This window comes from Anolis sagrei, chromosome 1 (genome assembly GCF_037176765.1).
Source record: "Anolis sagrei isolate rAnoSag1 chromosome 1, rAnoSag1.mat, whole genome shotgun sequence".
NCBI lineage: Eukaryota > Metazoa > Chordata > Lepidosauria > Squamata > Dactyloidae > Anolis > Anolis sagrei.
Genome location: NC_090021.1, coordinates 165,904,952 through 165,919,639, shown reverse-complemented (window position 1 = coordinate 165,919,639; position 14,688 = coordinate 165,904,952). Strand labels below are relative to the sequence as shown.

The 14,688-nt window shown below is 40.4% G+C and overlaps 1 protein-coding gene across 6 annotated transcripts in view; it reads left to right on the top strand.

Moving 5' to 3' along the window:
- The window catches only part of RAPH1 (Ras association (RalGDS/AF-6) and pleckstrin homology domains 1), a 78,517-nt gene extending 64,958 nt beyond the window's left edge, over nt 1-13,559 (top strand). For 4 of the 6 annotated variants that reach the window (XM_060782923.2, XM_067470137.1, XM_067470136.1 and 1 more), the window contains 6 exons: nt 929-1,072; nt 2,167-2,277; nt 3,055-3,153; nt 4,262-4,382; nt 4,820-4,965; nt 6,536-13,559. In XM_060782923.2, coding sequence (XP_060638906.2) covers nt 929-1,072; nt 2,167-2,277; nt 3,055-3,153; nt 4,262-4,382; nt 4,820-4,965; nt 6,536-8,470 — 2,556 coding nt within the window. In that variant the 3' untranslated portion in view covers nt 8,471-13,559. The other 2 variants (XM_067470142.1, XM_067470141.1) reach the window with 2 other exon arrangements.
- Nucleotides 13,560-14,688: the final 1,129 nt, after the last annotated feature.

Below are 14,688 nucleotides of genomic sequence, written 5' to 3'. Positions count from 1 at the left end.
TGTGTGAAGGAGTATCTGCTAATGTTGAAAGCATTCCCATCTATGAAACTTATGCCTCAGTGCTTTGAGCAACTTAGAAATAAGGGGAAGTTTTGAGTAAGGATGGAGAATCTGTGGATATTACAGAATTGCCCCTCGCAGCATGCCTAGCCACTGGCTATGCTAAGTAATAATAATAGGAATGGCGTAACAATATCAAAACAGCCACAGGTCCCATAGCCAGGGGTTACTCAAGGAGGTGCATTGACTGAGCCTGTGAAAAGAGAGAATGGAGTGACTCAGAAGCAGTTCAACAGGAAAGTTGGTTTCACTAAAAGGAAAGACCAGAAAGGCATGCAGAAATTATACAGAGAGCAAAGAGATGACAACAGCAATATACAGTATAGCATAAAGACTCTTTTTCAGAAGCAAGATTACCCACACCAGGGGATAAATGTGCTGCTAGCATTCCTACTAATATAAGGCCTACTGCAGAAGTTTGTGTAAAAATCAGGGAAAGGTCTGGGGATCAAAATTAGGGATTTTCATTTGACCCGTGAGTAAGTTATTCCACAGAGAAGGGAAAGCACCAATATCTGTTTCAGGGAGCCATCTATCCCTGGCTGTTGCTCCCATTTTTCCGCCCAGACATCATTCAGAAAAGCCAGCAATAGCACTATGGCAAAGAGAGTAGAGGGATCAGTGCATCTTTTAGATTTTCCCAGGGCTGGCTTTCTTCACTCTGCTCAAAGAAGATGATTCCTTTTTTAATTAAGAATTACAGGGCAGTATTTACGTTGACCTATGGATAAATTGACCCAAGTTTTTGGTTCGCCTTTTTGACTAAAATCTCTGGCATATTTAAATGGCTAGAGAAGGAGAACCTGAAGCTTTAGTATAAAAATCAAGGTTAAAATAATTTTTATAATAAATTTTCCTTCTGTTTTAGGAGTGTTTTTGTGGAAGCTCAGTAACAGTGCCAGAGATTGAAGGGGTGTTGTGGCTGAAAGATGACGGCAAAAAGTCTTGGAAGAAACGTTACTTTCTTCTGCGAGCTTCCGGAATCTATTATGTTCCAAAAGGGAAGGCAAAGGTAAACATCTCCTTTTTCAAGCAAAACTGGCTTAGTCAGAATTTGAAATCTTTATGGAAATGTTATTGCAGGTTACTTTTTAGTTTCAAACAGTAGCATTGGTTGTTACGAAGGAATTGTCAAAACACTGCTAGATTATGTTTATGGTTTAACACTTTGTCTGGAGATCAGACCTCTACTGGAAATTGTGAGGGAAGGCTCATTGAATGTATCCTATCAAGACATTTTCTGATGGTGGTAGATATAAGAGTTGCAGAACGATTGTCTCTGGAAGAGGAGAAACAGAACTTCAAAAGCGACTCTATGTATGGGTATTTGTGCGTGTACACAGAAATGCAGGTGCATGCAATGCGTTATAGTGTATACACTTGTCTTGCCTGATTCCAACCTCGAGGTACGGCTAGGTTCCTACTACAAAAGGTGGTCCTAGAGCTGTCAGTCTATTGAGTCATGCACGGAAATATATATAGGCAGTCCACAAGTTATGTAGGTTTGTTCTTAAGTTGAATTTGTTTGTAAGTTGCAACAGGTCCATTTTTAAAGTGTAACTTGATCAAAATGTATAATTTTTAAAGTTTTGGATAGCATAAGGAAGGGTGAAAACCCCTGTGGTGTTTGTTTTGCTGTCTGTGCCCCTGTTCAGAAGATCTCGCTCATTTTCTTTTCCTCTGATAATTGAATTTTGAAAACTTTGACTTATTGTGGAAACAAGGATTGATGATAAAGCTTCAGAAGAGAAACTTTTTTCCCATGATGACTCTTTCAGAAGTGAATTTCCCTTCCAAGGGGTAGATTTTTCTCATTTCCTTTTGTCTCACCCCCATTTTTAATTAAGAGATGTTTGTAAGTCGGACATTTGTAACTCGATGATTGTAAAACTAGAAATTCAAATCTGGCCTAAGATTAGCAAACTAGCAATTCAAATCTTGCGTAAGCTTTCCTTTTGAGACTAATTTCCTGAAAGCAGCACATCAATGTTTAGTAGGAGAAATTGTTTGCTTTTCATGTATAGCTGGCTGCATGCCCAAGAGGCAGTGATAAAATGGTTGGTCTCTCTATTTTATTTTTGCCTGATCACATATGTTTCTTTTTAGGTTTCACGAGATCTTGTCTGTTTTCTTCAGCTAGACCATGTCAATGTTTACTACGGGCAAGACTATCGCAACAAGTATAAAGCCCCTACAGATTACTGTCTAGTACTAAAGGTAACATCAGCATGGCATCTACCAATGTCACAAATGATTGGAAGACCAAAGGAAAAAAGCACAAAAAGAGATAGTAAAATACAGCTTGTCTATATACCAGTGTGCCTATCTTATTAATTGTAAACATCAATCTCTTTCAACATTGTGTGCTTGAGTATATGATTTCTGGATCATGGAATTTTAATGTTTATACTAGGATAATTTTATGCTTTGTCTGAATGTTTAAATTTCATGTATGCCTTATGTTTAATGGTTTTAATTGATTTTAAGTTCATAGTTATATGTAGTAATTGGTTATTATGATTTCTTTGTGTGCTGTATGTTAGCATTAAATTTTTCCCATTAGTATGTTGTAAACCCCTTTGATTCAACTCAGGGGTGAGAAAGGCGGTATATAAACACAGTAAATAAATAACTAATGTTTTCAAGCTGTGAATGGTTGAATCTATGAATGCAGAACTTGTAGATATGGAGGGCCAACTGCATCACCTTAAACACAGATTGAGCACAACTGCATCACCTTAAACACAGATTTGTTAGTAATTTTCCAAGGAAAATCACTAACAAAACTCAGAGGCTGTTTCCTTTCAGTAGCTTTAATGTGTCTGTGTGAAAATATAACAAGTTTTATACTGACTTAATCAGAAAATCTAGTTGTATTCCGACTATAGTATTTATTTTTAACATGGTTGATCTGTCTTCCTGGAAAGAGCCTTAAATCTTTACAGTTGTTTTTAACCCAATTTGAACTAATTAGATCAAATATTTCTTTTTCAGCATCCTCAAATTCAAAAGAAATCCCAATATATTAAATATTTATGCTGTGATGATATAAGAACCCTTCATCAATGGGTAAATGGCATCCGTATTGCTAAGGTAAGCTTTACATCTTTTCACAAGTTTTATGATTGGGCACTCCCTCTGGAGAAAATATTTTATAAATGTTGTCCATTATAAGAGAAGGAAAATGTAATCAACAATGGCAGCAAAGCTTAAAGTCATCCTTACAAATCAAGGTACAAATCAACCGGAGATACCATCTAGGAGAAATGGCAGCCACTGCGTTTCCAAGCCAGTTGAAACGGTAGCTTTTAGTTTCAATCCTTCTCCTGCCATGTGCTTGGGGAAAGTACAGTTAATTGAAGCAAGGATTTATCAAGAGATATGAAAGTAATGGGAAAGGTATAGGAGAGTAATTTTTTGTGAGTGAGCAAACAGATTTAAACCTGACTGATGCAACCATGCCAATAATAAACCCCTCTTCTTCACCTTGGATGGTATAGATTTACAAATGGAGACTCACCTGAAACTAGTGAAAAATACCAATATGGATTCTCTTTATGTATCTCACAGGATTCAGTATGCCTTCTTTAGCAGAACTTTATAAAACATACTCGGGGACTCCACTTCTGTCTGAATAAATAAAACCATACTAAAGACTACAAAACCTGGAAAACAATGGCATATTTACAGCAACACTCTCATATCTCAGAAATTCCAGATGTTTACATTTGAAAATGTTTTATTCCTAATTTGTCATATTAGTTAGCTGCCCAATAACAGTATCCCTCTCTGAATTCTATGGAAGCAACCTTCATATTCGTGCATACGTAGGGTGCTGTTTTACCTCCCAGTTCAACTTCAAAGCGCTTCCGTTGCTCAATATAGGCTCACATAGATCAAGAAGGGCAGTATATCAGGAGATTTGTCTCCAACAGTGTTAGAAAGGCTGTTTAAATGCAGTACCTTATTAGGTGGTTTTATCCCTTTAGCACAGTGATGACTTGGAACACGAAGCCTCCAGTTTGAAATCATATTTTTGCCACAGGTATTCCTTACAGTACTAGCTTTGTCAGGAGCAACTGTCTGCTCTAAAATTAAAAGTTATTTAGATGGGTGTGAGTTGGATAGTTTTGGGACTAAATTATGCAATTGGGAAATACCCACTGTGGGGTAATCACATTGCCAGTTTTTTTTCCTTTAGTATGGAAAGCAGCTGTATGTAAACTATCAAGAAGCTCTGAAAAGGACAGAATCAGCATATGATTGGACATCCCTATCCAGCTCAAGTATTAAGTCAGGGTCCAGCTCATCCAGTTTGCCAGGTAAGTGGCAGTAAGTCTCAAAATACAGATAGGGTTGTCTAAATGCAGTGTTTTAAAGGCTTGGCCCAGTTACTTGCAACAAAATATGCATTTCCATCTGCACACACACACCTCTTTTGAAACCAGAAAAGTATTATCTAAAGTTAAAAATGAAATAAACTGGAAGTGGGTTTAAAAAATGAGCACATTGAGAGCTTGTTTAGATTATATGCTTGACAGTCAAATTGAGATAGGTTTATTCTTAAGCAGGGGCGCCTTTTCTCACTTTAAGACAACAGTTTTGAACATTTATAGAAGTGTTAAACCATACTGCTGTTCTTCAGTTACCCCACGGAAGAATGTGTAAACGCTCCTTTAGAATTAAAATAAAAGTTGATTTTTGTTGGTTTCCTTTGAAGAGAAATGCCAAACATGTTTTTTAACACTTCTTTCAACAGAATCCCAATCCAATCATTCTAATCAATCCGATAGTGGACTTTCAGATACCCAAATCGGACATGTCCGTTCGCAAAGCATTGTTAGTTCAATCTTTTCAGAGGCCTGGAAACGGGGTACTCAACTGGAAGAGTCCAGTAAGATAAGTGTAAGTATATGCGATTGACATTATAGTAGAGTCTCGCTTATCCAACAAAAACGGGCCGGCAGAATGTTGGATAAGCAAAAATATTGGATAATAAGGAGGGATTGAGGAAAAGCCTATTAAAAATCAAATTATGTTATGATTTTACAAATTAAACACCAAAACATCATGTTTTACAACAAATCGACAGAAAAAGCAGTTCTACACAGTAACATTATGTAGTAATTACTGTATTTATGAATTTAGCACCAAAACAGACAAGGATTCTTTCTTTCTCCCACCCTGGACATTATTCCGGGCGGGAGGCAAACTGCATTGGATAATGCAGAATGTTGGATGAGCGAAGGTTGGATAAGCGAGATTCTACTGTACTTGATATAGTACTTGCAGAATCTTCGTTGGTACCATTGTAAAGCTCAGCCTTGCTTGCAAGTCTTGATTCCCACAAACAAAAAAGCCTTGAAATATTAAGTGTGAAATGATAAAGTCTCAGACGTGTTGAGAATGTGCCATTGCCGAAACCGTAGCTTCCTGTCACTCCCTTGGTTATTTTGTCACTTGGTCCCATGTGGTTCACGCTGTGTTTTGTTTTTGTTTTTCCTGTTGCCTCGCAGTCTCTCGTGTGGCAAATGCCAAACCCGGATCAGCTCAGAGCTCCACTGCAGTGATGGCTTAAGCAGGGCTAGAGTTAAGGTCAGGGGCCTTGTTCGAACTATTAACCTGGGTGAATGGTGCAACCACAATCAAGCAGACTAACTTTTTTCCCAGAGTCCTAATCTGTAAACACATGTGATTTAGTGCACAAGTGCCTGAGTCCCTAATGGCCTAATTTAACAGTGTCATGCATCCCCACATTTATTATTAATCTATTATAGTTCTGGTTTAGCATAGGTTACTGGAAAATTCTTCCCAGAGTGAAAAATTTAAATGATGCTATGGTTTGCTGAACCTCAAAGGCTTACTCTCTGTAGTGCATAATCTAAATCACAGACATTCATAGCTAAAAAAAAAAACTGCATAAGGACAAGACATTTGTAAAACATTTATTTTCATTTTATGCTCTAAGATTATAGGTTAATATAATGTCGTTAAAATGAATTACTTTAATATCTTGACCAGAACTCATAGGTATTTTTCATGTTTTGTTGAATTTTTGGTTTTCCCCATAAAATATATATCATGCATGCTTTGACTGTCTTTCCAGCACAATGATATGAAAGTCGTTACCGTTTTCACCCCTTTCCCTCTGTAATGATCATCTTTATTTGTTTGCTTTCATGTTCTACAGATACATTGGGGTTTCTTTCCTTCTGCCATTGGAAGGATTAACATTAAAAGCAAGGAGAGACATCTCTTATATCCAGTCCTCCTTAGTAGAATTGTGACCATGCAGGACCTGTGGCACATGGTTTTTCAGCTTACCACATGGCCCATCCATGGGTTGTATGACACCTCTTATTCAGTATTTCATATTTCACTGTAACAATGCGTGTTCAGACAGGCTTTCCATGAATTTATCCGTATTGCTGTAAATATGTGTCTGAATATATATTTTATATATTTTTCCTTTCAGGCTAGAATGGACTCAATGAACCGACCCTTTCCTCCGTTTGCCCCACCTTTGTCTCCCCAGACTAAAACTGCTGCCCCATTCACAGCCTCACAACCATCGCCACCCCTCCCGCCCCCGCCTCCTCCACCACCCCCTCCTCCTCCGCCCCCTCCTCCGCCCCCACCCCCTCTCCCCAGCCAGTCTTTGTCATCCGGAGGTGGATCAGCCACAGTGTTTGTGAAGTACAGCACTATAACAAGGTTACAAAATGCTGCTCAGCATGGCGGTCTTCTCTTCAAGCCATCCCTTATGATGCACCAATCAACACCACTCCCACCACCAGGAAAAACACAGAACCTCTTACCCCCAAATGGAGTGATCCCTCCACCACCACCCCCTCCACCACCGCCTACTCCAGGATCAGCCATGGCACAGCTCATGAAGCCTGTGCCTTCTGCCCCTTCAGTACCACTGTTCACACCACCCCCACCTCCTGCCCCTCCTCTGAAAATCCACCAGGTCCATCAGAGCATTCCTCAGCCTACTGCTTCGCCGCCGCCTCCTCCCGCAATTCCTGCGCCCCCACCTCCGCAGGCTCCCCCTAAACCTGCTATGACTCTACCTACACAAAACAGCACAAAAGCGGCCTCTCCTGTGGTGACTCATCCCACACCCACAGCTCCTCTTCCTTCAGCAGTAAAGAAGCAGCCAAGTTTCACAACCCCCCCAGCTCCATTATCTCCTGTCCCTCTGGGCCCTACTCCACCACCCACTTTACCCAAGCAGCAGAACTACTCCAGCAAGCTTCCTCCTTCCCCACAATCCCCTGTACCATCAGTTGTGAAGCAAATAGCCAGCCAGTTCCCCCCTCCTCCCTTGCCTGTCTCAGAGCCCCAGCCTTTAAAACCAGCCCCCCTGAGTGTGCCACCACCATCTCCTCCAGCAGTGAAAGCCAAGCCCAAATGGCAGCCCACCTCTGCCCCCTCTCCTGACTTTCCTCCTCCTCCTCCCGAAAGCAGCTTGCCATTTCCACCTCCACCTTCTCCTTCTCCCCTGGTAGTCTCTCCCACGCCAGATAAGACAGGGGGTTCTCCAGTTAAAAAAGCTGGGAAGTCATCCAGTCCTGGCGGAAAGAAACCACCCCCCACCCCACAGCGCAACTCCAGCATAAAGTCTAACAGCTCGGCAGAGTATCACGAGTCGAAAAGACCTTCTGTGGACAGCCTGGTTAGCAAATTTGCACATCCACCAGAGCCTTCAGGGTCTCCCTCCAAGGAGTCTCCAAATCCCCCTGCAGCTCCTCCAAAACCAGGAAAGCTCACTCTGCCTATAGCACTTCAGCAAGCAGGGATTTCAACAAAACCACCTGGAAAGGGTGCCGTAGAAGAGTTTCCTTCGCCTCCATCAGATTCAGACTTTCCTCCTCCGCCTCCTGAAATAGATCTTCCTCTGCCACCCGTAGAGATTCCTGCGGTCTTTTCAGGCAATACATCTCCAAAAGTGGCTGTTGTCAATCCCCAGCCTCAGCCCTGGTCTAAATCCTCTGTGAAGAAAGCTCCCCCTCCCACCCGCCCCAAACGTAACGACAGCACCCGACTGACACAGGCAGAGATGGCGGAAGCACAGGTGACCACGGCTGCCCCACAAGTGCCCACCTCGCCCAAATCCAGCCTTAGTGTTCAGCCAGGCTTCCTGGCTGACCTGAACAGGACACTGCAGCGCAAGTCCATCACCCGCCACGGCTCCCTCTCCTCCGCCCGGATATCCAGAGCAGAGCCAATGGCAACCATGGATGACATGGCTTTGCCCCCGCCCCCACCTGAACTTCTAACAGACAAACAGAAGACCAGCAGTTTTGGAGGTAGTCATATATCAGGCTATGCAACTTTAAGGAGGGGCCCACCTCCAGCACCTCCAAAGAGAGATCAAAACACTAAACTGTCAAGAGACTGGTGATGGAGGGTGAGACGCACATTGGCTTCTGGGAGACGCTACAAGCGTTAGGTCTGACGTGCTTGCATTGTGACTCCTTGTCTGATGTCCATAATCACAAAAAAAAAAGTGCTGTTAACAGTAGCTATGATGATAGCATTCACTTCCAGAATCAGTCCAAAAATGGTTTACTGTTTGTATTTGGTCTTTCGGGGAGAAGGGTGGACTGAAAACTTTCAGTTTTAAAATCCTTCATGTGGAGTGGACAAAACTAACACTTTTTCTTCCTGCCGTTCAGGAAAACAACTGTTGTCTGTCAGCGTGAGACATGTTGGTGCATGTATTATAAATGTAGGTATATAATATATTGTGAAATACTTTGTTGCAGTTATAGGGGATAACCAGAATGCTTTTGTACATCTGTATTTATTGTTTCAGTCAACTGATAAATATAGATATATATATATATAGATATATTGCGAAAATTTGGATTGTGTATCTTAACCAGAAAAATCCTTTACCTTTGAAAAATGAAGATATTAGGGGGCACTTTAAATTGGCAAAGACCTTTTTGGGTAGTTGGTGACGGGTATACAGCACTGACAGGTTATGCCGGTCTCTGTACATTGTCAGTTGATTGAAAACTACAGACACAAACTACCAAAACATTCTGGTTGTAATACTACTGAGATTTAGGTCTATACATAGAATGCTGTACAGTGGTGCTGGAGTGAAATATATTTGGACAATAGAAAAGAGTTAAGAAGAGAGTGTATGGAATTAAATGCCCAACAATTCACTTGCCCTTTAGTAGTTCTGTGCTCGCTCAGGAGTCAATCCCATTGAACACAGGAGGACTTCCCTCTGCATAAAAGCCTAGGATCCAGCTATAAGGCTGCAATCTAGTCATGCAGTTAGGGAGTGACTTTTAAAGACCCCAGTGGAGTCTCCTTTGGCCAGCTCAAGTTCTACATAAAACAAATATCCGGTGTTCTGGGCTACTTTTTCTTCTTCTTTTTTTTTTCCTTTTTTCTTTTTTTGAACTTGTAGCCTGTCATTTTCTTTTGAAAGCATTCTGGATGAGCTGAAGCATATCTGGCTGCAAATTTCATTCAGTTTGGTTGACATATGGCATTGCCAGTGTGTCAGCTCAGATGTGGCATGTATACCTTGCAGGTTAAGTGTTCATGCAAATACTACCCTTATTTCTACCGTTGCTTACAAAAAGGGAAGCATTGCTTAAGCATTCACCAATTAAGTACCTCGAAGTCAGCACAGAACAAAAGGCACAGTCCATCCTGAAAGAGGAGATATGGCTTAATTAATGCAGTAAACTTCTCAGCGCTTTGGGAAAGTATTTTTACCAGATTATTTCCTTGGGTGAAGAATTCCTAGGTCTGAAACACTAAGTACACAGTGCAATGTACAAAACGCAGGTGGTAAAACTCTACATATTGACTACTAAGAGGCATTTATCATAAACTTCATATCATGAATGCTGTGAAAGTGGATATGTCTCTCTGTAGGGGAAGGAAGACTTTTTCTGTACTTTAAACATATTGATTAGTTTGAAGAGAATTGTGTCAAAATTGGTGTGAGAAGTATTGCAGTTTCATCCAAACATTTTGAAGTGTTAAGACATGGGAAGTTACTTATTGGACTTAAGGGTTCAAACCGACTGTTGGCCCTGACCCATTTGTATGATGAAGAAAAATGTTTTCCATCAGGAAACATGTTGTCCTTAAAAATATATAAAAGAAAATGCAGACATACTTGCCTTGGTACAACTTGGACCAAAAGTTTTAAAAGCAGAAAAGGTTTGGTGCTGTCACCTGATGCTGAATCTACTTTGGTTTCCTCTTCCTTCAGTGTGCCCTGGGCTTAGTCATCCTGTTGTGGAATACTTTACTTAAGCAATAAGAATATACCATTGTGTGCATTTTTCAAGCACTGCTGTTGGGAGGCACCTTTTTGTATCTTTTGAAGTGTTCAGAGTTTTTGTTTCTTCTATTTTTGTGCTTATAAAGTGTCCTTAACCATTTGCATTACAGCATTTTAGCATGTTTAATGTGATCTTGCTAATGCCTTACACCAAGAATGCGTTTGTTTTTTTTATATCGGTAATGCATTTGGTGCTGACTTTGTTGTTCCTGCTGCTGCTTGGACCACGTGACACACAAAGCAAACACTTCACTTAAGCAATGTGAAGTGTGGCCGCCTAGCAGCCAGGTGCTTAGGCCAGGAATGGTAGACGTACACAGGACGGCCCTGGAGCAGATACATTTGTCCAATGGCTCACTTCCCTTGCACACACATTTTAATGTTGAACATGTGTCTTGGGTAATCTATAGTTCTGCCATGTTGACAAAACTGGCCAGTACCTGCTTAAGATCCAAAATCACTTGCAGTGACCTAACTGGTTTGGAACATGAATATCTGTGTCCCGCTAAGCATGGTTCTCTGACACGGCTTTTGCCCCAACAAGCAAAAAGCACCAGCAGAGCCAGAAAGGTGTCTTCTGTGCTATCTTCATCTGTGACTTCCCAGACTTTCCCTGGTTTCCCAAAAATTTCCCGGTGAGTTTATATTTTAATATTTCTTTATTCCACCAATACACCCTGGTACTGATTGATAATGTATCATTTTTCTCAATGTCTTTCTTCTGCTAACCTTGCTTTAAAGACTACCAATGGCACATGAGGGGCACTGAAATAGAACAACGCACATACACTCTCAAATCATAATCTTTGCAAATCTTGAGAACAGGATTGTTGTGGTAGCCTCTGACCCTAATTAATGTATCCTGACTACTATGGTGCTTGCTGCCATTTCTTTTCTGTGCCTCAGTTCTCTATTTTGAAACACTATTTAGTTATTCACACTAATTCCCAATTGAGTTTTCAGATACTTCAATGCCTCGTGGTTGCAATTTTATTCCAAATCTTGAATGTTGTGAACTTGATCCAGGGAACTAAGATATACTTTTTAACAAGCGTCACCTCAAAATCACTAACAAGAAAACGAACAGTATTTAATTAGCACTAAATGAGACCTGACAACTATCAACCAGTAACAGGTGAATTCAGCAACATGAAGTACAAATCCTACTTTTATGCTTTTGTTTCATTTTACTGATTCCTATGTTGACTAATAAAATATACATCTGCGTAGCTTTTTAAATGAAGAGTCAGAAAAGACACTACAGATTGCTCTCAAATAGTTTATTTTAAGACGTTAAGTAGTAAATGAGGTTTCATTTGGAGAAAAGAACACATAGTTATAAGCTAGAGTACCATGGCTCAATAGAAAATCAAACTTCTGATTGTGTCCCTGCATTTTGCAAAGACATATAATCAAAATATTTTTCCAGTGTTATAATTCTGGCTTGTTTTTAGCAGAGATATTAAGTAGATGCTTCTGGGGTTCACTTAAACGTTTTTCTTCCCCCAAAGCTAAAAATTGTGTTTAGAATAGAATTGGCAAAGAATCAAGTAGGCAATTGAAGAATGACATTAAGTAGGGGGATGAGTATCAACCCCCTACTGCACTCATCCCCTGGGCCTGTTATTTAATCACAGCACATTTGCTTTTGGTAATTACATCCTAATTTGTAATTTATCCCTTTGCATATACAGAAGCAAACTTCATCAAAAGGTCATTCCATTTAAGATATGAAGCAGGCATTAAAAACTACCCTAAGTCAGGAGAATGCATGTGTCCCTCTCTCTCATATACATATACACCCAATTGTTGACAGTTTTATTTATTTTATGAAAAAATTACTGTATGCACTCGAGGGGAGAACTCATGTTATCTTCCCCTCTCGCCTAAAACGCGATGAATCGGCACACTGGAGGAGGAGGTTCACTGGGAGAGGGGGTCATTGGGGGCCATATTCTCCCCCAAGTATAAGAAGTGTGCTAATCCGATTACAAATAAAACAGGTATTTATAATTTACTAATGTAATGCATACTGGACACTGTTAGGTACTATGATCCTTCCTCCTCCTTAGTTGTATCTTCCTGACATTCAGAAAGCACCCATTCAGGATTACCCCTGTCAGTACAGTAGGATGGTAGAAATGTGTATAACGTAGGTACTCCACACTGCTATTGTCTGGTTGCGAATTCCTTGTGGGATTTCCTCACTGCCACACACTCCCCTTTGGAGGGGAGAAAGAACTCCCATGAACTGCCATGAGCACCTGCCTCGTACGCAACTTGCCTTACACCCTGTCAATGGGGAATGTAGGAATATTGCAGCATTTCTATAGTAAAAAACTATCGAGGGATGCAGTGAGCACATGGCTAACCTCAGCATCACTTTTTAGGGGCCCTTCATACATGTCCTCCTCAAGCTTCAATAGGACAGGCCCAAAATATTTGGGATTCTCTTTGTGGACCAAAGAAAAACAAGATAGCGGAGGCAGTTCTCTTACAGCACCTAAGTTGCAGCCTTATCACAGGCACAGGCCATAATACAAAACACAAATACAAATCATGTGTGTTGCCTTTGTTTGAATGTGGAAGGTCTCCTGTAAAATTACCTATTACTCACTTTGTGCTGCAGCTTATTATACTACCCACTAAGTATGTACTTCACCTTCAGAAAATGGAAGGAGTCATTTGTCTGCTTTTTCCTGCTTTACATATTTTGTAATTGTAAATGTTAGGATTGTAAATTGTGGGAAAGAACATTGGCGTTGTTTCTCAGCCATTGGGAAAAGTCAATGGTGGTGATCCTTGTAACTGAATTTACACATGTGCAACACCCATGTGGCAGCAATGATTTTTGTCCGTGCAACGGATTTGTGCTAAAGTGCTGTAAATACATTAATGTTTACTGCTTTCCAGGGGAAAATATTGCACATTATCTTTGAATGGGACTGCCTTCCCCATCTCCTTTCCCTTTAAGAAAGAAAGCAAAGTTCATTGCAAGTGATAACTTATGGTTGAGAAGAGGTTTGTTCTATATAAATATTCTATAAATATGTATAAATATACTTTTTTAAAGCATGGGAGAATACAAAATGCGTTCATGACAAAGTACTCAGAAATCATTATACAATGGAATATGCACACCTTAATAAAGATATAGTTACATTTATCTGTAGTTGGTTGTGGTTACAATTGCTTATCAGAATGCTCTGCTATGTAGGACTTGTTTTCACGTCGATCTTCATCCCAAGACCCACGCAGGACTTCTTTGGAGCAGAATTCAGAGTGCAAAGGTGGTAGAAGCAGCAAAAGTCATCTTTATTCAGACATTTTCCTCCACACCAGGCTGCTGTGGCACCATATCACTTAGGAAGGTTATTCCACCTCCACATAGCAAATTAAATCATTTCATCAGACCTCACCTCTGAGGATGCTTGCCATAGATGCAGGCAAAATGTCAGGAGAAATGCCTCTAGAACATGGCCATATAGCCCGAAAAAACCCACAAGAACTGAGTAAATCATTATTGTTGGCTTAGTCATTTATGATCCCAGTGGGGAAAAATTAAATAGATGGTTTTGCTCATGTGCATAAAAGAATGTTTATTTGGGTGATATTTTGAATAGAAATCCTTTTATGGGCATTCATAAGCACAATCGACTTGTGTTCCCAATAACACGATAAGGGAGTCCACAAGTGGTCACACTTCTTGTAATTTTTTCCACACACCTAGCCCCACTTTTTCAGAATAGGAAAACTTGATCTTACATTTAGGTAATGAAGTTCCATTGCTCCACCTCCTGGGTCTTGGTAGTTTCCATATGCTCCCTGTAGATACATTGCAAGAAGTTGTTTTACAGCAAATTGGATGTTAATTCTTTGTGGTCTCTGGATTGGCTGAAAAAAGTACCTACTGTTTTTGAGCTGCAGTGCTACAGGTATGTAGTACCTGGTTTAAGTAAAGCATCTTTAGTGGTAAAGCACCATTTTCATGTGGAGCTTGTTTGTGTAGCTCCACAAACGGTATGAGTTAAAAATAACTAAATTACTTCGAACTACTTTACAATGAGGTTTTTTTTCTCTGTCAACATATACCCAATTCCACCATGAATAAGAGCAGACACTGAATATTAGTCTCAGTTACCCCAAAAAGGGCAGCTGAACTAGCTTTGTTGACTATGCACTCAGTTGCTTTTTGGTAAGCCATACAGACTACAATGGACTCCTCCACTCTTTTCATAAACTCTGCAATGTGCTGACATAATTAGAAATCTGTTTCACATAACGTTTGTCCCCATAGCAAC